At 36.4% G+C, this 26,706-nt stretch overlaps 1 protein-coding gene and 1 pseudogene across 8 annotated transcripts; both read right to left on the reverse strand.

Moving 5' to 3' along the window:
- Nucleotides 1-2,283: 2,283 nt before the first annotated feature.
- Nucleotides 2,284-25,976, reverse strand: LOC113716770 (pre-mRNA-splicing factor ATP-dependent RNA helicase DEAH10). 8 transcript variants are annotated; one of them, XM_072071463.1, is made up of 17 exons: nucleotides 25,848-25,976; nucleotides 14,980-15,199; nucleotides 14,365-14,528; nucleotides 12,395-12,709; nucleotides 12,227-12,273; nucleotides 11,518-11,598; nucleotides 9,852-10,068; nucleotides 9,233-9,629; nucleotides 8,669-8,872; nucleotides 7,897-8,057; nucleotides 6,823-7,008; nucleotides 6,025-6,256; nucleotides 4,793-4,992; nucleotides 4,356-4,490; nucleotides 4,028-4,229; nucleotides 2,922-3,190; nucleotides 2,284-2,624 (listed from the first exon to the last, which is right to left on the reverse strand). In XM_072071463.1, exons 4-15 carry the CDS (start codon nucleotides 12,493-12,495, stop codon nucleotides 4,049-4,051), a joined length of 2,142 nt encoding a protein of 713 aa, XP_071927564.1. In that variant the 5' UTR covers nucleotides 12,496-12,709; nucleotides 14,365-14,528; nucleotides 14,980-15,199; nucleotides 25,848-25,976; the 3' UTR covers nucleotides 2,284-2,624; nucleotides 2,922-3,190; nucleotides 4,028-4,048. The 8 variants fall into 8 exon arrangements, with proteins under 8 accessions (XP_071927564.1, XP_071927563.1, XP_071927562.1 ...); XM_072071462.1 differs by having other exon boundaries at nucleotides 14,360-14,528; XM_072071461.1 differs by having other exon boundaries at nucleotides 14,304-14,528.
- LOC113715627 (cell division control protein 48 homolog B-like) lies at nucleotides 16,019-25,987 on the reverse strand (annotated as a pseudogene).
- Nucleotides 25,988-26,706: the final 719 nt, after the last annotated feature.

The following is a 26,706-nucleotide window of genomic DNA, read 5'->3' on the forward strand; positions in this document are numbered from 1 at the left end:
TTTGTTAACTTCATTGAAGAGATGAAATAACCAAATAGCTACTCCACATATCCAAAGCAAATCAAAGACTAACCCCACTAATCCCATCAGTAACTAGTCAACAAAGTGGACCCAAGATGAGCTAATGGCACGCCTGAGGCCCTAAACAGAAGCCAGAAATCGTTGGTTTCTTAGTCGATTTCCTCTCAATACGTAATAAAAGACGTGATTTTTACTACACTTTTGGCTATGCAACTTGCTCAGGTAATTTTTTCTGGCTTCAAATCTTCAATCCCACGAATCTACTCAAAATACCCAGAGAAACCCAGAAATATTTCATGCTCCTTTAGTCGTGACGCCACACGTTAGATAAATGCTCCACTTCCTATGGAATATATTCGTTCAGGAATTTCAACAAACAAATAGGACTCCACGGAAAACACATGAAATTGAGAAAGGCGAAAAAGGGGTTCTGTCCAGTTTGCCACAGAAACTGAAATTTGTGGAACTTTAGGAGGTAGTAAAATGTTACATGGCATGTAAAGAGTTGAGAAAAAAAAAAATTTTTTTTGATAAGCAAAATTTTCTTCTCACCGAAGTCCTAACTCCTAGAACTTTTGGTCAAAGGACTTGCATTTGAAGTAGGGCGAGCTCAAAAATTTTCATGAAAAGACTTAGCAAGGAGAAACAGAGAAAGAGGCAGCGAGAAGCATGGGAAGCCAGATGAGGGTCACATTTTGCTAAAAGATTGCAAATATGGACGAAGAAAGCCAAGAAAGTCCAAAAGGAAGGACTTAGGTGTTGATTGGTTTTTAACTGCCCAGAAGCAGAAGCTCCAAAATTCTATCAGAAGAGAGTGCTCCGCTCACTGCTCAATCTAAGTATCTAACTTGTCGGTTTCGGGAAATGTTCTGCTTTTCTGCCGGTAACATAGCGTAGCGTCACAGAGTCGGTGGTAAACTAGTCCCTGTGCTGATATGGATAACCTTACGTGACGTTTGGCACGGAGAATTAGAATAAATTTCATAATTGTTGTTTGGGTTACTATTTTTGAAATTGAGATTTTGAAATTATATATAAAAATTTAAAATTTTTCAATTTCTTAGTAATCTAAAGGATTTTGGACAAAATAAGTCTGACTCTCATTTGGAAACGGGTCGGTCCTGTTATTCGTTAAAAAAATTAATATATAATTATATATAATATATATTATAATTATAATATTTTATTATAATATTTAGTATAATTATTATAATATATTTATATTCATTATATACACATATATAATATATTAAATAAATATAAATTGTAATTATTTAATTAAATATAATTATATTTATATAATATGTATTATACATTTCTTAATATTATATAATAATATATTTATATTATTTATAAATGTATATTATGTGCATATAATTATAATTATATATTTATACTATAATATTTGTATAATTATATTTAATTATATATTTAATATTTAATTTAATTAGTTACAAACTTATAATAATGATATTATTAGGTATATGTATTATATAATGGATATTAGTATATGTAATATAATTGATATTATCAATTATACTAATAATTATACATGTTTACTAATAGAAATTATTAATTAGTTATACTAAATTTACTAATACATTTATACTAATATATTTAATTACCGAAAATTTCTTATATCCCATTTCGAAAGAATCAACGAACCAAACATCAAATATAGTAATGATATACATTTTTGATACTGAACCAAATAGTTATATTGGAATGACTGACTCCGTTCCAAATTTAGGATGAATGATTTCAAATTCGAATCCGATTCCAAGATGCGAACTAAGCGCCACCTTAATCTAATAGGTATCACTCATAATTTCTAACTTTACATTTAATCGCTCTTACTTGCCATAATCGGTTTTCAAGACACTTCAGCCATATAAAGTTCATCTGAAAACCTTTTTGGCCTCTCCAGCTCATAAAACGTTTCTGAGCCACCAGGCTGCAGCATATTATTAATACTTCCGCGCGATTCAGCTCACGTGCAGTTTGCATATGTTGTATTGCCAGTTCTGAGGTCACACCAGAGGCATGCAGAGTTGAAGGCTACAGTCAATGTATTGTCACTTTCACATTTTGACATTTGTTGTTTCTTGTGCCTCTGCAAGCATACGTACAATTTGAGAAAATTAGAGGATGGCTATCTTGAAAAGTTTGCATGTAACGACATTTGTCCAAGCAGAGAGTGTGCAAGGGGGTCTGATCATTTTTCCATAATTAACTTCTCGGCTCCAGAGTTTGATGATGAAATTGTTTGGAAACCACACTTGCTACATGTGATGAGCTTGAATTGCTTAGAAGAGAGTAGTATACATGGAAAATGTTAAGATGGTGCAAACGAGTTCTGAATTGCCAAGTTCAAGAACCTCGTGGTTTCATGTAGCTCCTCAGAGTATGATACATTAGTAGCATTATTGTCTCCACAAATTGTGAACAAATATGATGCCACTGTGACAGGTCTTGCTGAAGCCAAGGGGGGCAGTATGCAAGTCCATTTAAAAAACCACATTCAGGTCTTGGTAAGGTTACTGCACTTGAGATCTTGCAGGTAGGAGAGGCCTCGAGTTTTTTGTACTCCTTCCATCCAGAACCTACAAAATGAAATGTGAATGATAAAACAGGCAGATAGCTGATAAGAAATTAGCGCGAGACTCCAGTATGCAGAACTGCAGACAATGCAGGAAAGAGAAACTAGATAATGTCTATAACCAATATATTTCCTTGCCCATAAAATTCTACAAAAAGAGTAGATCATCTGAGTTGAAATTTGCATACATCAAAGTAATTTGAAGATGGCAGGAAGCATGAAAGCCCAAAAGAGAATTTCTACACAGCTTAGGGCATTTTCAATCATTTTAACTCGAGCTTCCAAGTAAGTAGGAACTTACCATGGGAGAATATTGTGTCCACAAAATTCTAGTCTAGGGCTCCAGGCCATCAGAAACTTGTAAATATCTCAAACCTTCACACTAGACGATTCATGCTAGGAGGCCTCGATCTGCCAAAGACTGGCAGCACGATTTGCAGAGAAACACTTTTACGTTCTTGTTGTACTTGAGGACTATACTAGAGCGTATAGTTTGCTTTAGAGACAGAGAACCCTTAGGTCACGAAATGGTAGTTTGGCTACATTCAAAGTTGAGACCCATGCAACATCCTGGAGTAAATGGATCAAAAAGGTACATCAGTTGTGTAATTAAAGTGACACCAACAGAGAAGTCCTCATATTAGCCAGTAGTTTTCCCTTTACTTTTGTTGAGGACACGTCATAGGTGCCAAGATATCTATTTGGTATGAAATGAAAGAATAGGCAGTAGGTCTATCAATGCACAATTGAATATAAAGGTCATGCATAAGATGAGATATAAGGTAATACATGAAAAAATAACTGATATAGAAGCGTAGGGACGGTGAAGAGACCAAAAACACACCCCTATACAAAGGGAGGTGCACATGATGATGTGTAAGGACTATATACAAGTACACGCAAAAGGACAATACAGATATAAGTATGAAGACACGTACAAATACATGCATGTGTATGTCAAACATATGGAATAACCAAAAAGTCTTGAACCAAAACCTCTCTCTCTCTCTCTCAAGTGCCTCTTTCACACAAAGCAGACCTCTATCTAAACAACCACATAAATCCAGCACCCCTCAATTAACAGTTTAGAAAGCAACATGCCTCACTCTTTGGTGCAACCGTTAGTCATTTCAGGAGACAATTTAACATCCCATTAGGATTAAATAGATGGTAGTAATATTTCCAGTAACACAAACCTTTATGCTTAACAAACACAAAATGAAGCCACAAATAACCATAGAACCAAATCTTCCAGCTCATAACAGCTCACTTATCAGCAACAAACAACTTCATTGTGTCAACATTGAACCCAAGATATAAGCATTCACAATTTCATGGTAACAAGCGTAATAATGCTCAAGCAGTAGTTGTATGAGCAACAGAGTATGATAAAAGATATAATTTTACCTTAGGGTATCAAAAGCTCTATTACTGCAAGCCATAGCATTGTGGAGCCAACTCAGGTAACCACAAGTAATCTATCCTACAGATGTTGCGAATGTAATTATTATTGGTTCGCACTAATTTATCGAAAATGATACACTCTGGTTTACTCCGGAATAAGACAGAAGAAGGGTGAATTTGGACCATCAGACCGCTTGACAAAATCCTGTGCATTAATATAGGATAAGAGAGGCATTAGGGAAAAAGATTGACTAGATATTCAACAGAAACATGAAAAGGATACTAGGATTTTATTACTGGTTGATCTGTGAGCCAATATTAAATCCCCTACCTGTACATACCATCTGGCTGCTTTAAAGCTGCATTAAGAAAAAAGGAAGCAGCTAGACATCTGCGGAATACAAGCATGTCATCTCCACAAGAAGTGATGCGAAGCCCCATTTGTTCAACATTCCTCTGTATTTGACTGCAAATGGAAATCATTAAGGACATGCAAGAATATTTACATGTAAAGCGGAAAGTGGCAAATAAATCTAGATAACAGCAAACAAGAAGATGGAAGCAAGAATATTAATATACATAATAGTAGACCAAGAAAGTGAAAAGCTTGTTTACTTGTCAAGAAGAAAAGCAACAAAGGTTTCTATGCTAGGTAAATTAGTCTACTGAAGCGACTCCTTCAATACAAAAGATAAGTAAATTTGAACCAGAAATACATTGAAGGTACTTAATTTTCCTTCTAGCATCGGAAAAGAGACATGTACTAACCTGTGAACATCCCGAGCATGCCTCAAGGACCGGCTGTTAATGAAATTATCCTTGCACCATTTCCTCAGGTTCTTCTCAGCTTTTTCTTTACTGTGGGTCAACTTGTTCTTTACCACGAATTCATTAGAAGCACGAAAGACATTTAACAAAGTTAAATGATCCCCCTCTGGACTTGAGAAGCACCTCAATGCAGCTCGTGACTACACAAGAGAAAGAAGGATCAATTCAGGTTATTATATTTGCAAATGGAGGCAAAATCGAACAATGAAATACGCAGAAGATGCAATCATCAGGAAGACCTAAAAGTGAAAATAGCTTGTAAGCAAAAGTACTGCAAACTGCAAGCCCTTAATTTGGCTGCAGGATAATCATGTAACTCTTCAATCTGTTGACTGTGATACCTTGAGGCGTTCACTGGTGGCTTCCGATTTTGTGCCACCATAGACAATTTAGTACAGAAGCCATACAGAGAAAGTAGATTGTTTTCCATAGTTCAGTCAATTTCAAGTCTTACAAGATGATGCAACATTTGCTGACGACAAATTTAAAACTGTCATCAAATGTAACATAATGCAGGGACTTAAGTAAATCAGTGAAGTCCTAGAACTCTACATATTTATGGAAGAGTAGATGAAATCTAAATGCCACAAAGGTGGCGGAAGCCATACATACATTCCTCTAAATTTTGCAACAAAGACAGCATCACCAAATTCTTTGCAGAAAATTATATAGCCTATCCTCATCAAAGCATAAACAGATCATGAGCAAATTATAATGGCCAATGAACAAAAAGGGACATAGATGTCAACAAAACCTTAGTACATCCAGTTTAACCAATATATGAAATCAAAAGAATCCAAAATCCTTTTTTTTTGGTGCATCTCTTTTGAAAAAGAAATATCATTTTCTTTAGTCCCAGAAGACGAAAATAAATTTTGATAAAATCATCTACATATTCTGGTACTTGACAAAGCCATTACAAACTCAAAGGTGCCTTGCCTTACCATTTTGATTAAGCAATTTCAAATTATTATGAACTATTTTGTTGCACAGCATGCATAATTCTTACCTGTTCTGTTTGCTAATGCAAATAGACCAGACAAAAATACTTTTTATCCTGTTGCCTGTTGTCAGTTTTTTACATCCAAGCAAATTGGACCTAGAAAATACCCTTTTTGTAGGGTGCTGGTTCAACAGTTAGATTACACAAATGTAAAGGAACAGAAATGTACCTCTTCCAACTTTTCACGAGGAGCATAAAATATAGATTCCACAGAAAGCATTGCAACAACAATCAACATTTCTTCCAAGCAATTGAACTGACTTGAAAGAATGAGAGCCTTAGAATACACAGGTTCTAGCGGCAGCCTCGCCATTTGGTGTCCAACTATATCAGTGAGTTTACTTTCTTCCGTTAAAGCACCTAATAAGAATAATGACTCCAGGGATCTAATTATTGCAGTCCTGTAAAAAAAAAATCATCATGGAAATCTATTGAAAAGTCCTTAAACGTAATACAGATTTCTTTTTTCTTTCTTACTCATAAACAAATAACATGCCGACCAAACTCATTGCAGAGCATAATCATTCCACAAATCAACATTTTAGAACTAGAAACCCTCAAAGAAATTTCAGACAGAATGTGAAACAAAGTGAATCTGGTAAATCATGTGCTGACCAAACACACCTACAAGCATTAGAACAATGTAAATAAGAAAGCCACAGACTTCTTTGATATGTTCTTGAAACATTTAGTTAGCTAGCTATACCTTGACCAGTAGAGACCTAATTAATGTCATGCTGCTAATAAGCAGTATCTTTGTGAAGCCAAAATGATGGAGCTAATTATCCAATCAGTGCAATACAGATACCTACTTACAATGATGAATAATTCAAAAACTCAGAGATGCATAAAATAAAGGATTGCTGCTTCTCAGGGAAACTTTTAGTACGTTGTAGCATTCTAGCTCCTTGTAAACCAATTATCTACTAGAGCAAACTGCCATATTATCCTTTAATCTGACAATTACCTGTTTGGTTTGTCAATGAAGTCAAACCCTGCAATATCATCAATTCCCAAAGCCTTGAGCTGCAAAATAACATTTGAGAGGTCACATCTTTTGATTTCTGGTGTCGTAGAATCTTCAAATTTATCAAATTCAGACTCTGGATAGAGACGGTAGCATTTCCCAGGTCCTTCACGGCCTGCACGTCCACTGCAGTATAGCTTCTTAGATGTCAAAATCCCCTATTAATCGGTAAAACCATAGAGCTATAATCATTGACACAGGAAAGACGATAATCACAATGCATAACACAGGTCATCACTTTGGAGTCCTTTCAAAGAGAATCAGATGAGCACACCAAACAGTTTCACCAGAGCTCCAGTGGGTAACAATATGGAGGACTGCTCCCAACCGAATTGATTTTAAAAATAAAAAATAAAAAATTCACCAATAAATGGAGGAAGGTCACCTGGTCCTGTAAATACAAATCTGTTGCCCATTTTCAATATTGATGAGAAAGCAAGAAAAGATGGCAGGAACTGAACCTGGGAACAGATAGTAACGGTGGGAGAAAAAGAACGCAGAACTCAAGTTCTGAGAATCTGAGACTGCTCAATCAAGTACTACAGTTGCAAGAACAGAGGATGAAAGTTTGAATGACAGTAGGATAAGGAACTATAGTAGTTAAAAGATCTTTATATTACTATTTCAGCATCCTATCCAGTTAACATTTTTAGCACATTTACCTTTGCCAATTGTAGTGTTCTTTCAATAACTTTTGCTTGTTGATGAAACCATAATTTTTGGCCACAACCATATTCCGTTGTACTAATCCACAATGGATTTGTCTTTCTAACATTCATTTTCTAACCCCCTATGCCCTACCTCGAGAAACAGACTGGAGAGAGACATAGAGATCTTTGCTGGCAGCTAACAAAAGGAAAAACTAAAATGAAGTTCTCAAACAATTCCCCATCACTCAAGAAATGCCTTTTGTGGCAGAAATTTAAAAAAAATGCACACACACACCCTCAAAATGCAAAGCATATATATATATACAAATCCATATAGGCCCAAATAAATTCTTTAACAGCCAACCTCCTTTGAAGAGCCTGTGCTTTTGAGGTTTTCACAATATCCAAAGATTCTATTCCTGCATCAGCGTCATAGATTCGGGCCTTGACCACACCAGAATCAATAACATATCTGATCCCAGGTATTGTCACCGATGTCTCAGCAATATTAGTGGCCAATATTACCTAAACATCCAAGAAACGATTTCGGTTACAAATAAACAAATTCTTGTCTGACAGGGAAATTAAACAAATTTCTGTCACAAATTAAACAAATTCTTGTCACAAATAAAGAAATTTCAGTCACAAATATTAATAGACTTGTCTGACAGGGAAATTAAATCAAATTCTGAGTAACAGGGAAGTTAGGATATCCAATTGGAAGTCAAGTATGATAATTAGGAATCTGTACCATCTAGGCATGATTGGTAATCAAGTATCAAGGAATTCTTTACTAGAGATAAAAAATGGCAACTCTGGCAAAAAAAGAAAATCCAATTGTACAACTCTTCAACTACTGAGTCATAGAATTGGGACAATGATTAGTATAAAATCGATCTCCAGCAAAGCTAATGGCCAGAAAGGATTTGCAAATAACAGTTCAATGCAAAGTAAATTTTGAGGAATTTGCATAAGTGATAATACACTATTTTTGCTTCCTTTGAAGGATGACAGGAATGAAGCAAATCAGTTATTTATAACACGACCAACAGTACAAACATCTGTATCTATCTATACAAACCAAAAGCATCCAATCAACCTACTTAATTAGCTCAAACTGTACAATCAAGACTTACCTTCCGAAATCCAGGAGGTGCAGGCATAAAAACTTTCATCTGTTTCTCTGAGGGAAGAGATGAAAATATTGGAAAAGTTAAAAGCTTCTGGTTGCCTTCAGGTAGTTGTCGCAGGCGCTCATGGACAAGCCTCTCAACAGATTCAATCTCTTCTTGCCCAGTCAGGAAGACAAGTATATCACCGTGACTCTCCTCCAAATGTATCTAGGCAGAGGGGAAGGGGGGAAGGAAAGAAGAAAAAATGCAACCTTCAGCAAAAACTCTAGGGAAGGCCATATGTCAACATAAAACTAAATTAGTAGCTGTTATCGGTATATTACTTTGGCCGAAAAGAATAAGAATGCATTATTCATTGCTCAGGTCCAGTACAACAGAAATATGCAGCTAAATAACCAAGTATCAATGATATTTTGTAGAAGAAAAGGAAATGCACAAATAAACTAGTGTACTACCTCTGAACATTGTAACAATATGGATCTAAGAAAATAACCAGTAAGTATCACACGATGATCCACAAAAACTGTGGATAGATACAAAGAAACCAAAGAAAGATCGACAAACCACCTGAAATATGGTTATCAATGCTGCATCTAGATAATCTGACTCAGGCTGATGCGTATATAGTATATCAACTGGATACTGTCGGCCCTGGACATGAACAGCTCTTGCACTACCAAAGTACTCAGAAAAAACCCGTGCATCCAAACTAGCAGACATGATAATTAACTTTAGTGGAGATAATTTCTTGCCATGGCATGGCATCAAGAAACTCTTATCCTTTTCTGCTCCCATTAGCAACCCATTCTGGGCATGACCATTCATTACTTTACTGACACTGGACCTTGTTTTCTGCACACTCTTCAGCAGACCAAGCAACACATCAGTGTGAACTGTTCTCTCATGAGCCTCATCTACAATAATAACTGAATACTTCGAGAGACACGGGTCCAATAATGCTTCCCTGTGATCCACAATTGTATTCACATTTTGAAAGGAGCAATCAGCAGTAGAAATTGATTCTTACTTGCTACAAACAGTGTCTTTTAGATCAAGATATTACCAAACTTCTAGATATTTATCAATAGGCTTAATCCCCAAAAGGTTAGGTAAATCCTGAACTATCTTAAACTGCAAAAACACAGATATATAAAAATATAACTAAATTACCAGCTATACAATGTACCTCAATAGCAATCCATCAGTCATGTACTTCATTCTTGTTGAGGCTGAGGTCATATCATCAAATCTAATAGCATATCCAACCTTTTGGCCCAGAGCCACACCACATTCCTCAGCAACCCGTTTTGCGACTGATACAGCCGCAACTCGTCTAGGTTGAGTTATGCCAATGACACCCCCATCACGGCAAAATCCCCCATAGAAAAGATACTGAGGCAACTCTGATTGCAAAATAAATGATGTCACACCCAAAAAACAGCATTTTAGGAAGAATACTTGACAAATATTTTCATGAAGAAAAAGAGGTGAATGCTGGGAGAAGAAAAGGAGGAAAAAGAAAATGAATTGCGATACTTGAAAGTTTCAAAATTTTTAGCGCAAATAGAAGACCAGAAAATCTCTATGAATAACATATTATCTCCAGGATACATTGTTTAGACATGAATGATAAAAAGAAGTTAACCAGTTCATACTTTTCCTCCAATTCAAGAATATGTTTGGCATCCCTGTTTTAGGGATGTTTTAGAAAGACAATTTTTTTTTCTGCAACTCCATCTTTAGTAACTCTAAAACAACCACAAGTTTAAGAAAAATACCAACAAAAAAAAATACGCTAGAAAACACCCACCACCATTCCACCAACACTGCCTCCCTCCCTACCACTGCCACCTCTCCCGCCTCCTTGTTTTTCCCCTTCTCCTCCCTCCCTCCCCTTCCTCCTGCTCCTTTTCTCCTCCCTTCCTTTCCCTCCTCCTGCCTTTTCCCCCCTTCTCCTTTCCTCCACCCTCTTTCTAGATTGGGCAGGTGATGGAAGCGGGGCCGTGGGTAAGGGGGGAGGGAGGAGCGGGCAGTGGGTGGGAGAGAAGAGGAAGGGGTGGCACAGTGAGTCGAGGGGAAGAGGGGGTGCCGGTGTTAGAAGAGGGAGAAAGGGCAGGAGAGGAGAGAGGGGATGGGTGGGGGTGGCTGCTGGTGGTGGGTTGTAGAGGTGCTGCTGCTGTTGGTGGGTGAAGGGGGTGTTCTGCATAAATAACAAAGTTTTCCTAAGACAAGTACATTAAACCACAGTAAAATTTTAGACAAAATCCTAAAAAGCACACCATCCAAGCAGACCCCAAATCAATTGTTTAATTTATAAAGTTAAATTACAAAAACTAAACAGTGGCGTTTCAAAAGCTTAATCATTCCATTATAATTAGACAAGCTAGTAAACCAACTTTGTATCAGCAAATGATGGACAGAAAGAGTACCCGTCTTTCACTGATGGAGAGTTCCATGTAAAGATCATAAGTGCAACTGCCAAGCTTGGCAAAGAAGTTGCACACCACATGCCAAGAATTACTTGTAACAAAAAAACAGAAGCCCGTATAACAATGTATTTATGCAAGTTTGTCTATTCACATACATCAAACAGAGCTTCAAAAAAGAGATACAGAATCTCATGTAACAAAGCAGAAAAACTGTCGCAAAAGTTCAAGCTATATACAGTGGCATCTCATAGCAATGAATTACTGAGCATTAAGCATTTAAAAAAAACATCGAAAAGATGAAATCACGACTTTCAGCTGAATATATAGCAGATTTCATAGATTACATGACAAATGCCTAAACAGGTAATGTCACACATTTTCAACATCCCAGATCTACAGAAGAGAAAATCTATGACAACTTACGTGTAGTCTTGCCACTCCCCGTTTCACCAACAACAATGAGTGTGTTATTATTCCGGACCTCCTCCACAAGTAGCTTTTCAACTAGAAAAGCAAAAAGAAAGAATTTGTATGTCAGCAAGAACTAATTTTCCAAAATCAAAGCAAATGAACATTCATGACTATAATAACTTTCAGCATATATAAGTAAATTGACATCATAAGTCCGTAAAAGCACTGGACTATTCAAAGCTGCCTGAAAATCTGACTGCCAAGCTAATAAGATTCTGAGGCATCTCACTAAAAGATTACACGCATGTGAACCATAACTCCATAAGCAATTTTAACAGGAAACCTTCAATCAGAAAGCAAATAGAATTTGCACTTCCTACATGCATTGAAGCAATATAAGACGCTCTCTTGACTACAAATGAATAAAATAAAACCCTGGTGCCAAAAAACAATCCCCATCCAAGTAGCACGGTTAAAAAAGGGAAACTTTTCCCTAGAAAAGAAAAAATATCCGGAAAAAAGTCCCTCGAATGGAATGTCACAAGACTAAATAAAAGCTGATATAACCTCCCGACCATCATACCACTACTAGGGAGAAAATTAAAAGAGAGAAAAGTGAATTGAACTTTGTGGGTTACAAATTAGATACTAAAGCATCGTCCAAAAAAAATCAAAACTTTAACACCCCAATAAAAATTTTTTTAAAAAAAAAAGTAATTGCCTGAAGCTATTGGGAGAGATTTTCTCTGCTGCTGAATCCTCTGCCTCCTGCAAATATATTCATCAAAATCCCCAAAAGACACAAAGTTAATATTTCAGCACGAGCATATACGTATCAAAAAGACAACATAATAAATGTGTGTTGGTCGGCATTTTGAGCTGAATTGACCTGGTAACGAAGTCCCCTTTTGCAGCTTCAATGCTCTGAGTATGGTTATTATTACAAGTATCATTCTTGCGTGGGAGATTATTTGCAGCCATTGAAGGCATCTCTTCCACAAAGCAGACCAACTTTTCAGTGGCAATAACAGGAGGACGCGAGCTACGGTGGATCTTGAGGGATGTTTTAGCTCAAGCAGGTTGAAGAGCTTTTGGGTTTCGGGTCTGCGTTCTGGGTTTTGAAGTGGAAGATGCGGCAACTGGGAACAAAGGCCCTGTTTGGAATTATTGATCGGCGCCGTACTTTTGAATTTTTACCTTTTTTCTGAAAAAAGAAAAGAAAAAGGAAAATACTAAATAATAAACAAATTAAATGATATGTATATTTTTTTCCCTTTTTTCTGGTAAGTGAAAGTTTTTGAATTCAAAACTTTCTATTTACAATCTCTCTCTTTTTGCCATCCAACCCAACAAATTAAAAGAAAGCAAAAAATGACTTCCCAATTTCTCTATTTTAGGAATTTCCGAATTAATTTGCTGTCCTTTTGTTTTGTTTTTGGCATGGTTTTGTTCATTAAAAAAGAAGTTTGTTTGCTATTTTACGATTTCATTTTTTTTATAATCAATTTTCCTAGTTTCTTTTTTTCCTGTATTTTGAGATACAGCCTCTTAAATTGTTGGTCACCAAGACATTTTTAAGTCACGATAGAAGGTCAAAAGTTCAAACCTTACCTCCCACCAACCATTATTTATGGCTTCTCACTCTCCCTCTCTTTAGATTAGGCTAGAACAATGTTTTAAAACCCGGACCGTTAATTGAACCGGTGAAGTGAAAGGGTCGAGGTTCAACCGGTCGGACCGGTTCAACCGCGGTTCAATAAATAAATAAATAACTATATATATATACACACACACATACACACAATCATTCATACATACCTGTGCATAGAATAAAATATAAATGTTCTACCATAATTAACATAAGAGCAATATTATAGTTATCCAACTTACATGTCCAATTGTCTAAATATTAGAATTAACAAAAAAAATATAAGTCTAGAAAACACTCAAAAGGTCCAAACAAGTTCAATTTCTGAGGCTTCTATAATCTTCTTCGTCATTCTAGGACAACAAAGCTTTAAAAAAACCACCTTGACAAGTCGTCACCACCATCCAAGACCATTATATGAATCACTGGCAAGTGATAAAAGTATAAATTTCATATTAATACCGTAAACCAATTCATAGTGCAAAAACCAGTCCATGATCACTAGAGGGAAACTAAAAATTGTAAAACATACTACAAAATCAACTAACCATCTGCATATCAAAAAAAAAAATGAACGAGACTATATAAAAGGTTACTCAGCTCAAATTCACATCCTTAATTCGTTGATAAGAGTCCCCTTAATTCATTGCGTATACTACATAATCCACCATTTTTTTAAAAGTCCCCTTAGATTGTGCTACTAAAACATCTGCCATGAGGCAATATTAAAGATCAGATAAACGAGGGAAAACAAAATATAAGAGTCAGAAAAAGAACAAAGATAACTTGCATGAATCAAGAATCTCAAAACATTGCTTTCCAACACCTTAATAGTCGTGGAGATAGAGGAAGGAGGTGGGATGGGGGTGGGGGGAAAGTTGAGCGGTAATTTCAGGGAAATTATACAAAGTTTGGAGTTTAAGATTCCGCCATTACATGACAAGATGTAAGATATCCCACTGATTTCTCTCGTACAGAAATATGTATACGAAGGAAATTCCCAGGTCTTAGCATATTATAAGCAGTAGATGGCAGCCAATTAAATGGGGTTCATGCACATTAATCATATCCACGATACAGTGCCTAAGTAATTTATGGCTAGATTAATCTTTGGTGGTATCAAGTCTTATTTTTGTAGAATGTTCTGTACCTAATCATTTGCTTTAGATGATTAACTTAGCTCAACAAGATCACTAAATCAGCAACCTTACTAGGCCCCATCAAGATCGACTTCTTATTTGAATAAAGTTGTCACATCCTCATGATCAAGCAAGATAAACCCTGATCATGGTCAACAAATAAGTAATCATGCGTGCAATCATCCAATGATCCAATGACATAACCTTTGTACTCCAGGCTCCATAGAACAAAGAAACTGAAACAAAGAACAAAGAACAAAACTGAATAGCTAGTCTCGAGATTATTCTAGTAAACTGAAACAGAGAACAAAACTACCCAACTAATAAAAATTCCACCGCTATTTTCCTCCATAAATTCCAACATTTTCCAGTCAAGATAATCTGGCAACTTATTTTTTGGGTAGTATTTAAAAATTTCAAAAAGCCCAAAAAAACTACCCAACTAATAAAAATTCCACCGCTATTTTCCTCCATAAATTCCAACATTTTCCAGTCAAGATAATCTGGCAACTTATTTTTTGGGTAGTATTTAAAAATTTCAAAAAACCCAAAAAAATAAGTACAGCAAGATCAGAAATATACTAACAAAATTGAAAAAAAAAAAGAAATTGATGAGACATATATACAGAGGGCCGAAAAAGAAATTGATGATACATATAAACAGAGGGCCGAAGGGATCAAGTTTACTTGTTAAGATAGAACTTCGTGCTGAGCACCGACGGCAAATCGGCAAGTCCGCAAGAGCAGCCAAGCAGGAAGACCGAAGACGCCAAAGACTGGAGTAGTTGACTGAGAAGCCAAGCAGTCGGCAAAAGCAGGAAGCCGAGCAGTCTGCAAAAGCAGCGGCAGCAGCCAAGCAGGAAGACTGAAGACGGCGAGGAGCCGAAGACTGGAGTAGTGGAGTGAACTGTGAAGAGTAGATTGAAGATTAGCCGATTAGGTTTAGAAATTAGATGACGTTCGGTTTAGACGTTAAGTCCTTTTCGGTCAAAGACTCAAAATTCAGCCCATTTTCTGAAAAAATAAAAAAACTGCGGTTCACGGTTCGATCCGAGTTTAACGGTTTAAACAATTTTTTACGAATTTGACCAATTCTTTAACCAAATCAACATAAGTTATGAACCGGATCGGACACATGACCGGTTCGCGATACCTTAGCTAGAATAGATTATACAAACAGTTATCGTTGCTCTTAAAAATAAAAATAAAAAAAGGGCATAGCCGTGTAGTTTTCAAGATTTATGGTAATTTCACAAACATGATACTTGCATATATTAAAAAATTTCAAGTCATGATAAGTTTGGAATTTGGATTAAAATTTCTTTGACTATTAGAACCAAATTAAAGATGAATGTGACAAGTTCAGGATGTTCGGGCACTCTCATACATGCATATAACCATTTCATGGTCTTATTTGAATTCTGAAACTTAAACTGATTTTTGAGTAAGAATCTGAATGTTTTCATGCCTGCTGTGATTGATTCCAGAATTGGTTAAAAATACTTTTCCTAGCATCTTTCTGCACTCGAATTCTCAAGAAAATAGCCAAATATACAGTAGGAAACGCCAATTCTCCTTTGCACCCTATGAATACATTGCTAATAAGAGTACAAAAATGCACTAATAGAGCTTGATAAACGACAACAACATTGCTAGCAGTCTAAATATCGCAAAACATGCATTGGATAAAACTCTGGATGGAGAATGGAGAGATTCAATCCCACTGTGAAGAATAACAAGCTGTACAGCTCTCTGGCCATTTGGTCAGCACAATTGTTAATGTACGGATCATCATTAGAAATACAGGTTGCCGTTTTGACCAAAATAATAGTAATAATAATAATGAGTAAGCTAACCATCTTTGGAAGGGAACTAAAAGGAAAGAAAACTACAACATTCATCAGTCTGATTAAAAGAATTTGCTGTAATATAATTTCAACTCTCAGCTTCAAATGCATCCTTTGGCAGCCCAAGCGTTTCCTGCTAACAAAGTGCCCTTCACATTAACTGTGCATCATTGCAAACTAAAAGCAGAGGACAAGACTTGGGAGCTAGGGACAGGAGATGAGACAACGGATACCAACTCCTTGGTTTAAGCCTGGTAATCAGATTCTAGTTCTTCAACAGTCTTCATACAAAAGTCAGGCGACTCAAGCCCCCCCAACTCCAAACAATGGCAAGTGCTCGAGACTAGCCGGTACAATCGTCTTTAGTCTCCAGAGTGTTCAATACTACATTGCTCAGCATAAGAGGCCAGCAAGTACAATCATCTTTGATGCAATTATAGTGAAATGTGACTCATCCATCATGTACTGGCTAAAACTTTCGGTACTCTGTCCGGAGATGTCAAAAAATATTTCATCCCACCATACAACATAAAACCAATGACACCAAGCGTAATGGGTATCGTCAAAATGAAAAGTTTCTTGGTCTCCTTGACTCTATGGTTGGACCTAGGTTTAGATGGAGCCGAAGACCTCAACAACGGATTTTTCATGAATGAGGAATAAAAATTGATATCCTCTCTTGTAAGAGCTGGTTTTAGGGAATTCCTGACTGTTTGGAAATGCCGACCACAAACAAGAGTGGCTGATATATCTTCCCTCAAAGCTACAATTCCAGCCTCTTTGCAGAGCCTCTCCAGTTCAGCCCCAGTGAAGAGCTCCGTATCTGCTGCTATCTGTCTCAAATCAACATCAGGATCCACTTTCATACCACGTGTATGAACTCGAAGAATTTCATACCGAGCTTCCAGATCAGGTGGTGGGACATAAAGCACCTACAACAATTACAACAATTATCCAAATTAGCCACTCATCAGCATTACTCCTATCAACAAGTTACTTGAGTCCCTGCGTTATGTAACATCAGACCATTCATACTGATATTTATACACCATCAGCACAAGTACTCCATAAGTAATTATGAAAATTTACAAATCAAGACAGATTCGTGCTGAATGAAAACAGCAACTTTCCACTTGGACACGAGTCTTTCAAACAAAGCCTGGTTCCTCCTATTCTATCTCAGTAACACAAAAAAAAAAGATAATTTCTACCCCTAACTCATGATATGATAACAGACTCGTTAGCAGCTATAAATAAAGCTATCTTACTCTTCTCTGAAGGATAAGGAGAGGCATAAAGAACAACATAGAGAATATGCAACAGCCAAAGCAAAATATAAAGCTTCAGAAAATGTGCATGTTTTTCCACCTTTTGGATAATAAAAACACAGTAATAGCTCATTTCTATTAAGAAACCTTACTAGATCAAAGCGTCCAGGTCGGATAAGTGCAGCATCAATTGCATGAGGACGGTTTGTAGCAGCCAAAACAAGAATGCCCTGAGAAAAGAAATTAGCAGTCACGCCAGAAAATATTAACACCTCAACTCTAAAGCTGAAGAGTAATAATTGTTGTGCTCACTTTTGCCTGCTCTAAACCATCCATTTCTGTTAGTAGAGTAGATAAAAGTTTCTCACCCACTGTAGTGCTGCCACTTGAACTTCCTCCTCTGTAATTAAAGGAAAAATGGTACCAGAAATCAAAATGGACTCCAAAAGTTAAAAGTGTGAATGCATGTGTATGACTCCAACTTTAGTGGTGTCTCACCCCAACTCTAATGATATCTCCCGAAAAGGAAAAGGAACTATAGTCTCAGAAAGGAAGAGCTAACTACAACAATAAGAACATTAAAAAAACTTTCTCCATCTGTCTAAATGTCCAAGTGAAACTACATATAGTAGCATACCATATACTATATGTCATACACGTGACCTATATCTATCACCTAAATGCCTAGCATACAATTGACTGACTGCCAATCCACAATATCACTGCATGGAAAGGGACATTAAACAATTAGATTTATATAGTTGCCCATTTTGAGTCATTACACAAGCTAAATAGTATAAGGTAGAATGCCAAACAAGAAAAGGATTCCAAGAGGAAACTTAAGCAGACTAAATCCAAAAGCATACAAGCAAACACTTCTAACTATTACGCAATGAAAATTGGAAGAAATTTCTCAATGGTGGACCAGGTCAGCAAATCATTTATATGTGAAACCAACTCTGAAAGAACTTGAAGAACTCCCAAATGATGCTTTTATGTCTTGATAGAGGAAGGGTTAATTTATATCAGGACACGGTATCTTCAAGCTTCAAATAACTACTTACTGGCCTTCTTGACTTAAAACCATATGTTTGAACACAATAAAAAAAGGTGTTAAAGAGATTGACAGATTTCTTTCAAGAACCATAAAGCAAGAGAAGTGTTATTTGTCAGAAGGTGCAAAAAACCATTTAAGAGACCAATGATCAAACTGTGCAGGCATCAGAAGCATCAGTTGCTATACATGCAAGTTTGAATACACTGTTCAGGCATGCAACTTCAACAAGCACTAGTTCAAACTCAAGAAAACCACAACATATGGTAACAGCTTACACCTGGTTGAAGTATGATAAAATGCTAAAGAATTGAGTATAAGCTAACACATGCGATCTGTGTCCCTGATACAAAAAAGTTTGTTGCAAAAAGAAAAAGCGGAAAATAAAAACAATATTTACCGTCTTGCAGCAACAACATCAGCCTCGTCGAAAAAAATTATACTAGGAGCTGCAAGACGAGCCCTCCGAAATGTATTACGCAACAAAGCTTCGCCTTCACCAACATACATAGAAAAGAGTTCTGCACCACTGAAAAACTAATGTAAATTTCCACACCAGTGCAATTGCAATTATGTTGCTGACATTCAGATATCAAGAATGATCATAGTAAGCTCACTCTTCTATATTGGTTGTTAAGCTTAAACAATGAGTACACTTAAGACGCGATATCTATTAGATTGAAAATCAATATATACTGCCTTTCTCTTTTTCCAATAAGGACGAAATAGAGCCATTCTCAACATACCAAAGGCCTACTAGAACACCACTATTGCTAACTTACTCGCTTTTGGATTATAATTGATAAATTCTGATTAAATAAGGAAGTGAACACACACACACACACAAAAGACAAACAGCAGTGGCATGATTGGTGAGAAGAAATATTAATAGAAGTCAGTTCTAACGCCTGTATGCATCTAGTGGTAGACAACCAAGTAGAAGTTCTTCCAGCTTACTCATCCCACGAATGCAGGATCTTACAGATGCAATAATGCTTCATGAAACAGATAGTTTTAACTTGCAAATCATGAAAGCAACATGCACTGCTGAGTTCAGAATGGTAACATTATCATAGCAGGAGTTCATCCAGCCTCTTTGGAATATAAAAAATTAAAGCAAAATATACAAAAAAAGAAAGAAAGAAATAAAGAAAACTAGTGGAAAAAGAGCTAGGTACATCTAAGAATATACACTTTTCCTCAACTATCATTTGATCTCAATTTTTTTTTCGGGGAGTGGTATAGAAAATTAATGATGGACTAACCTCAATGAAAAGAAAGATGCTTGGGCTGCATGACCAGTAGCTTTAGCAAGTGTTGTTTTCGAACAGCCTGGAGGTCCATGAAGAAGGATTCCTCGAATAGGGGACACCCCAAGCTGTGAAAAAGCTGAAGAGTGTTTCAAGGGCCACTCAACAGCTTGCTGAAGCTTTTTCTGTTTTATGCAGTAGACTTGTAAGATACTTACACTTATGGTTGTAAACTTGAAAAGTAGTGCAACAGCAACAGACCTTTAACTCATATAGACCCCCAATGTCTTCCCAAGAAACCTTTGGGATTTCAACTGTAACACCTCTTGTTATACTTGGCCCAACAATTGACCTAGCATGTTTAAAATCATCCGCTGTTATGTTACATATTTTGCCTCCAAGACCTCCATCTGAAGATTTTCTAAGTGCAGAAAGAGCAGCCTCACGACACAAAGCTTCTAAATCTGCTCCAACATAACCATTGCATGCAGCAGCCAAGGATTGCAAGTTGACATCGGGATCCAAAGAAAGCCTCTTTGTGTAGAGCTGAGAGAGAGACAGAGAGAGAGATGAAGTGTAATCCTTTAGAGATGCACAAGGTAAACATCTAAGCTATTAGCCCACATTCCAACGCTCCCACATGTGAGTGGCCCCGACAAAGGCCATTTAAAAGATAGTATACGAAAATCCCGAGCTGACCTTGAGAATTTGAAAACGTTCAGCTTCACTAGGTGTTGTGACTTCAATCTTGTGTCAAAACGCCCAGACCTTCTAAGCGCGGGATCAATTGCATCCACTCTGAATACAGAGGACTGTCAAATACTTAGGAACAGTTTTGTACTTAGTACAGAAAAAAAAAGAAAGTAGGCAGGTCTCAGATACACCAGAGATAAAGAAAATCTTTGAAGTTACTAGCTTTGAATAATCCTTTCTTGCTTAAGTAAAAATTAATCCTCATTTTCTGCCTTAACACACTCTAAAACAAAGTTTAAAAGTGTAGCAAATACAGGACATTAATTTGGCAAACAAAAATATGTGAAATTGATTGCAATCGGTAATCAACGAGAATCTGATCAGCTAAAAATAGTAATTTTTTTAATCGTTTCTGCAGATCTATCAGGTGAATGAACCCAGTTTTTGAAGAATAAACCATCATAAAATGAAAAATTCCACATATCTTTCAGACATGGTTGAGAAATACCTATTAGTTGATGCAACCACAACCACATTAGATGTAGACGTCGAGGAATATTTATTAGAGTCCATCAGCATAAAGAGCTGAGAGGCTAAACGAATGTCTTGTTCCCTTCTGCAATTGTAACATTCTATTAGCATCTTTTAAAAGAATATTGTCCCATCCAGGAAATCTTTGAACAGGAATAGAGGATCTTTCCCATCAACATCTCTACCTGGAGTCTCTACGAGGACAAATAGCATCAATTTCATCTATAAAAATGACTGAAGGTTTCCCTAATTTTGCATGAGATGATGCTTCAGCAAAAGCCTCCCTCAAAATTCTCTCACTTTCTCCAGCATGTGCTCTATGAACAGAGTGTGGGCTGCAAAGTCAACAAGTAAGATTATGAGTAACAACAAGATATACAAATAGAATTTTAGGAACCTTCTCAAAACCTTAGGTAATGAAACAGCTCCATTTAGTTTCTTAAGTACCATGAAATTGTAAAGCTAAATTGATATTTTCATTTGCTGCATGAAGCTCGCATATCATGTAAAATTTTTGCAGTACACAAGAGCAGATGCCAGTTGGAAGTACGCATAAACCCTACCCTTCAACTTACCACATCCCGCACATAGAAATAAGATGTTTCACATACAACTTGGAAAAACTACAATTTACACCTCACACTATCCAAAAAAGAACCTTGGAAAAGCTCTCAAGTTGCCACCTGCCCCATTGCATATATCCTTTACATCTGCCCCCTCCACACCACCGCCCCCCCCAGCCCAAGAAAAAAGAACAGGGAAAAAGCAACATTGTTTTGCCGTACCATACATGCAGCTTAACAACATTATTTTCGTCAATTCAACATCTAAATGTTCCCTCATGAGAATGGCTCGTTATATCAAACAATGCATCAACCCAATCCTCCAACTGAATTTTAGTAACTGCATCAACATCTTACCTTAAACACGACACTCTTAAAGCTTCATATTACAAAAACAATCCTTTTTACAAGAAGATACTGATCTACAAAAACACAAAAGAAAAGAGAGACTATAAGCTATTTAAAACCATAGACAAGACACTTGAGTACCTAAGAACTATCAAATGGGCACCACATTCACGAACTACTGCTCGAACCAAGCTCGTCTACAATCATTCCAACACAATCAACAAGTAGTTAGATAACTTAAGAAAAATAAATTTTTTGGATAAAAATTTAATAAAAAATAAATCTTTTCTCTTTTATTTCGAAGAAATTTAAGTACAAATTAGTTGAGAGTACCTTTCCAGTGCCTGGAGGGCCGTAGAGCAGCAAACCCCGAGGCCACTAAAGCAATAAATGTAAATTCCATTTTTTGAAGGATAAGGATATAGAAATTCAGTAAGACTGATAAAAAGGATGAGAAAGAAAATATCAAAGGGAAAATTGGAGTGCAGCAATTTTACTTTAAGGCCGAGTTTTCGAGACTCCCGAGAGTAGACGAGAGGGTAGGTTATCAGTTCTCTCAGAGCTCGTAGAGCTTCCCAATTACCAGCGACCGCTTCCTCCGCTCTCCACTGGCCGCCGCTGCCGCCGTTGGTGAGGGTGCTGTCGCTACTGGTTTCCATGTCTCTCCTTGCGCTTTTTCTGTTGGAACAGTTGCTGGTTTACATTAAAGAAGAAAACTGAAGAGTCCTGGTCAAATTGTAGTCAATAATGCCTAGTTTGGGAGATGAGATTAGAGCAGAATAAAAAGGAATAGAAGAGAAAGGCTGCATCTCCCACGTTTGGAAGTTTTAAAGTGAAAAGGAAAGGAAAAGAAATCGAAGGAATTGGAAGGAAGAAGAAACAGTTACAGTTTAAAAATATTTTCCGTCCCAATTCGGCCAGAAAGCAAAGGAAAGCGCGGAAAGGCTGCAAAATTTTTTTAAATTGCCCATTCTACCCCTAAAAAGCTATTGAATAAAATATTTATTTACCTATGCATCCAAAATCACTTCTTTTCTTTCATAAACTCCCAAACAACATTAAAATCTCTTCTCTTCTTTTCTCTCATAACTTAACCTTTCTCTTCTTTTCTTCTCTATCCTCAACTCACAAATTAGCTTGTAAAACGACAACATTAGAGATAGGACCAACTACATTTCCCGATATAGATATAGAGTGAGAGATCAATTAACCTACTCGATATAGATATAGAGTTGAGAAATGAGCTAACCTGCTCGACACTCGACTCAAATTCATTGATTAACCTACTCGATACTCAATTCAACTTGATAAGAGCTCATTCGAGTTTGATTCACTAATTAGTCAAGTTAAACTTGAACAGGATTTTGGGTTTGTACTTAATAACTTTTGCTAATTAGTCAAAACCAAATTTGAATAGGTTTACGTGTTTGTATTAGATAACTTTCGAGCTTGGTTCGCTAATTAATTAAACCAAACTTGAACATGTTATTGTGTTTGTGTTCGATAGCTTTCAAGTTCAATAAGAAACTCGTTCAAACTAGATTCAAGACTAAAATTCAAATTTGAACACTAGAATGTTCGATTTGATTAGACATGTTTATACCTCTATATAAATATAGCAGTACCTACTACCCTCTACCCTAGTTGTGAAAGAACTTATTGGAAATTGGAAATTATGGAACTTTTTTGTCTTAACACTGTATTGTTTTTACCTTACTTAACGTCTTATGGCATTCCGAAATCCAAATTACAAGATTGTTATTGGGACAAAATTGATAAAATTAATTACAAACAAAAAAATGTTTGGAAGTAGTACGAGTTAAGTTTATAAATTCCTTTTTATTTGCCATACAGAGAAAGAATGTCAAAAGTCTATAGTTTCAAGTATTAAACTTTTCCAATATTGAGTAGTGAGTAAATGACAAATTTCAACATGGTACAAAATTTTGAAGCAAATTAACAGAAATTGCTACCTAATACAAGTGTTAACCAATAAATCGGCTAGAACATATGATGATGCTCTTTTCAATCATACATTTTTTTTCAACACAAGGGTATCCGGGTCTTTGGTCCGACTAATCTCCTGCGACCTGAGAGGAGAAACCCATTCCTTTCAAACACGTTAGTCCCGGGACTCGATCTTGGTGGCCATATCCTAGCTCCTTTCAATAATACATGCTAGTACGAATATCTAGTGGTATCACGTTGGCTGGATTTTGTCACAGGCAGCTGATCAAACTACTTTCCTCAGTACGAGTAACAGCCTCCCTCAAAGCAGCCAGGACCTTATGTGATGGCTCTAAAGGTGCTGCATCTAAGGATTCAACAACAGTCAAGATCAAGTTCAGTGAAAGGAGATTTTTTATCATCAAGATTACAGGCACTAGGCATTCTTCATTAGTCAAATCGAATAAAATATCAGAGACAAAGTAGCAGCAATAGTCAATAGCGTATCTTAACAGTAAAAACTATTGCAGCAAACAGTAAGAGCAATGTCGTGCTTTTGACTAACTTGAGCCAGATGCCACTCATTGCTTATATCTTAACAGTACAAAAGCTCCTTCCCTCAGAATAAGTCCTTCAAGATTGGAGCGAGTCCCGTAGTGTTTTTTAAATTCCCCGACAGGCATCCATCCATCCTTGAGTAGCCCGTGAATATATACTATAAATGCCAGATGGAAGTTCTTCCAAGAAGTTTCAGTGTGACCATTGCTTTTGAATCTTCAAAATCTACAACTGTTTTAAATTGACTAAACAAAGGTTGATCATAGATAAAAAAATCTATATTGAACCTGCATAAGACGTCTTACCATTAAGACATATATAATGATTTACTAGTATTGCTGTGTACACGAGATCCACATTCAAAATATTGGTGAGACTTATCCTCATTCACCTTCTTACTTTCCCTGTCGCCTAATATATCTTAGCAATTCCTCTTGAAATGACAACTATTGTAACAAAATTCATGGGACCCCAGATGAAGACGACCCTGAATTTGTGGAGCCATTGTAGTGCAACATCAAAGCTAATGAACTTACTCATATATACATTATGAAACCTGGCAGGGGCAAAACCTTTTTTGAATGCACGAAGCAACCAATCTAAGCACTATATTCCAGACAAAAATGGTTTCGGATTACCAATTATTCAGCCGATCATATACAAGCACACAAAGAAATTCACTCTTTGAATTCATTTCAATCACGTACTCCTTGGATTTAGAATGATGTGACAGCTTGAGTTGCAAAGTTATGTTAGGAAGCAGAGTCAAAGACTGAGGACAACATACCAGAACTTTCTCTTCCTTCTTCACCCGAATAGGGGTGAGCATTCGGTGCAAATGCGGTAAATCGGTGCGCTGAATTCGATTTTTTCGGTTATTGCACCTATAGAAATCTAAACCGTTTTCAATTTCGAATTGAGCATTACCGAATTCATGCGGTACCCGATTTCAAATTCGAAAACGGTAATGAATTCGGTCTAACCGAATTCATCTATTATTTAAAAAAAAAAAACCTGAAGCAAATTAAGAGAATATATAAAACCAATCTTTATAGTTCAGCAACTACCAACCCCCGCAAGCCATTAGATGTTTCTCTTTTACACATTGCAGAAAATTCATATCCAGAATCCTAAGTACAACTTCTGGAGCCGTACTTTCACTAGATGTGCACCAAAGATTGAGAATCTCCACGGACAAGGAGGTAAAATTTTCATTTTAACAAGTTTTTTCCTTTTTAATTTTTCTAACGGCTAAAAGGTGGAATTTCTCCCCAAGGCCTTAACTTTTAAAGGCTGCACAACTGGAGAGAGCTTCTTGTGTATAAAATACAAAGCTTATGTTATATCACACCTAATCTAAACTACTACAACAGTTAGAGTTTGCAATTGGAAGCTCAGATTTCGTCCCCTTATCAATTCAGGATAACAAATTTCCTAGTCGATCTTGGCCCATTTTAATGCCAGAGATACAGAGCCAAAAACAGAGGAGCACTTACCTAAGTGAGCCAGAGATGAGCAGTGATGAACCAGCGATGAACTAGTGAGATCTTGGTGCTTCGTCTTCGACACTCGGCAGCGATGAACCAGCACGGCAGGACACAGCCGACAGGAGACGTAGAGCGCGGCGGACTGACGGAGGCCGGAGAGGCAGAGAGCACCTTCGATTTGGGAATTGGGACTTGGGACATGGGATTGTTAGTGCTGTGAAAGCCCTAGGTGACGGCAGTCACGGCACTATGCAATATTGCAAATTTGCAATGGTTGTTTTCTCACTTTTCAATTTTCATCAGCTGAAGATGAAATCCGACTTTTCCCAAATGAAGTGATTTTGTAATTTTTAATTTACAAATTGGGGCTCCTAAATTATAATACATTCATTATGCTCCTCAATGATTTAAAAATTATTACTGATTTGATCCCCAAATTTATTCATAATTGAACACATTACTTATGTTCAAATCATTTTATGATTTAATTGGCATTTATTTGATCACTTATACCTAAAATCCTTGGTATGTGATTTAAAAAACACATAAAAAGTGATTAATTTAAACTAATTTAGTTAGTAGTTACAATGAATTTATAATTTACAATGATTAATAATAAGTAATATTAGTTACAAACTTACAAATTACAATAAATCAATGATTAGTGATAAGTTATATTAGTTACAAACTTATAATTTATTTCAAATCAAAATAAAACTTATTTACTTGATTTGCAACTCACATGTATTTACTTACACCGCTTAGTTATTTTGTCTATATTTAAAACCTTAAGATTAGTAAATAGATAATATGAACTTTTAACTTATTTGATCACTTATACCTACAATCCTTAGTCTATGATTTAAGG

This window comes from Coffea arabica, chromosome 11c (genome assembly GCF_036785885.1).
Source record: "Coffea arabica cultivar ET-39 chromosome 11c, Coffea Arabica ET-39 HiFi, whole genome shotgun sequence".
In the NCBI taxonomy this organism is placed as follows: domain Eukaryota; kingdom Viridiplantae; phylum Streptophyta; class Magnoliopsida; order Gentianales; family Rubiaceae; genus Coffea; species Coffea arabica.

Coding starts and splice junctions, on each gene's coding strand:
- LOC113716770 (XM_072071464.1), bottom strand. CDS start 12,495: ATGCCTTCAATGGCTGCAAATAATCTCCCACGCAAGAATGATACTTGT. Junction 12,274..12,394: donor AAAGGGGACTTCGTTACCAG/GTCAATTCAGCT, acceptor ATATATTTGCAG/GAGGCAGAGGATTCAGCAGC. Junction 6,257..6,822: donor TTCATTGACAAACCAAACAG/GTAATTGTCAGA, acceptor TTTTTTTTACAG/GACTGCAATAATTAGATCCC.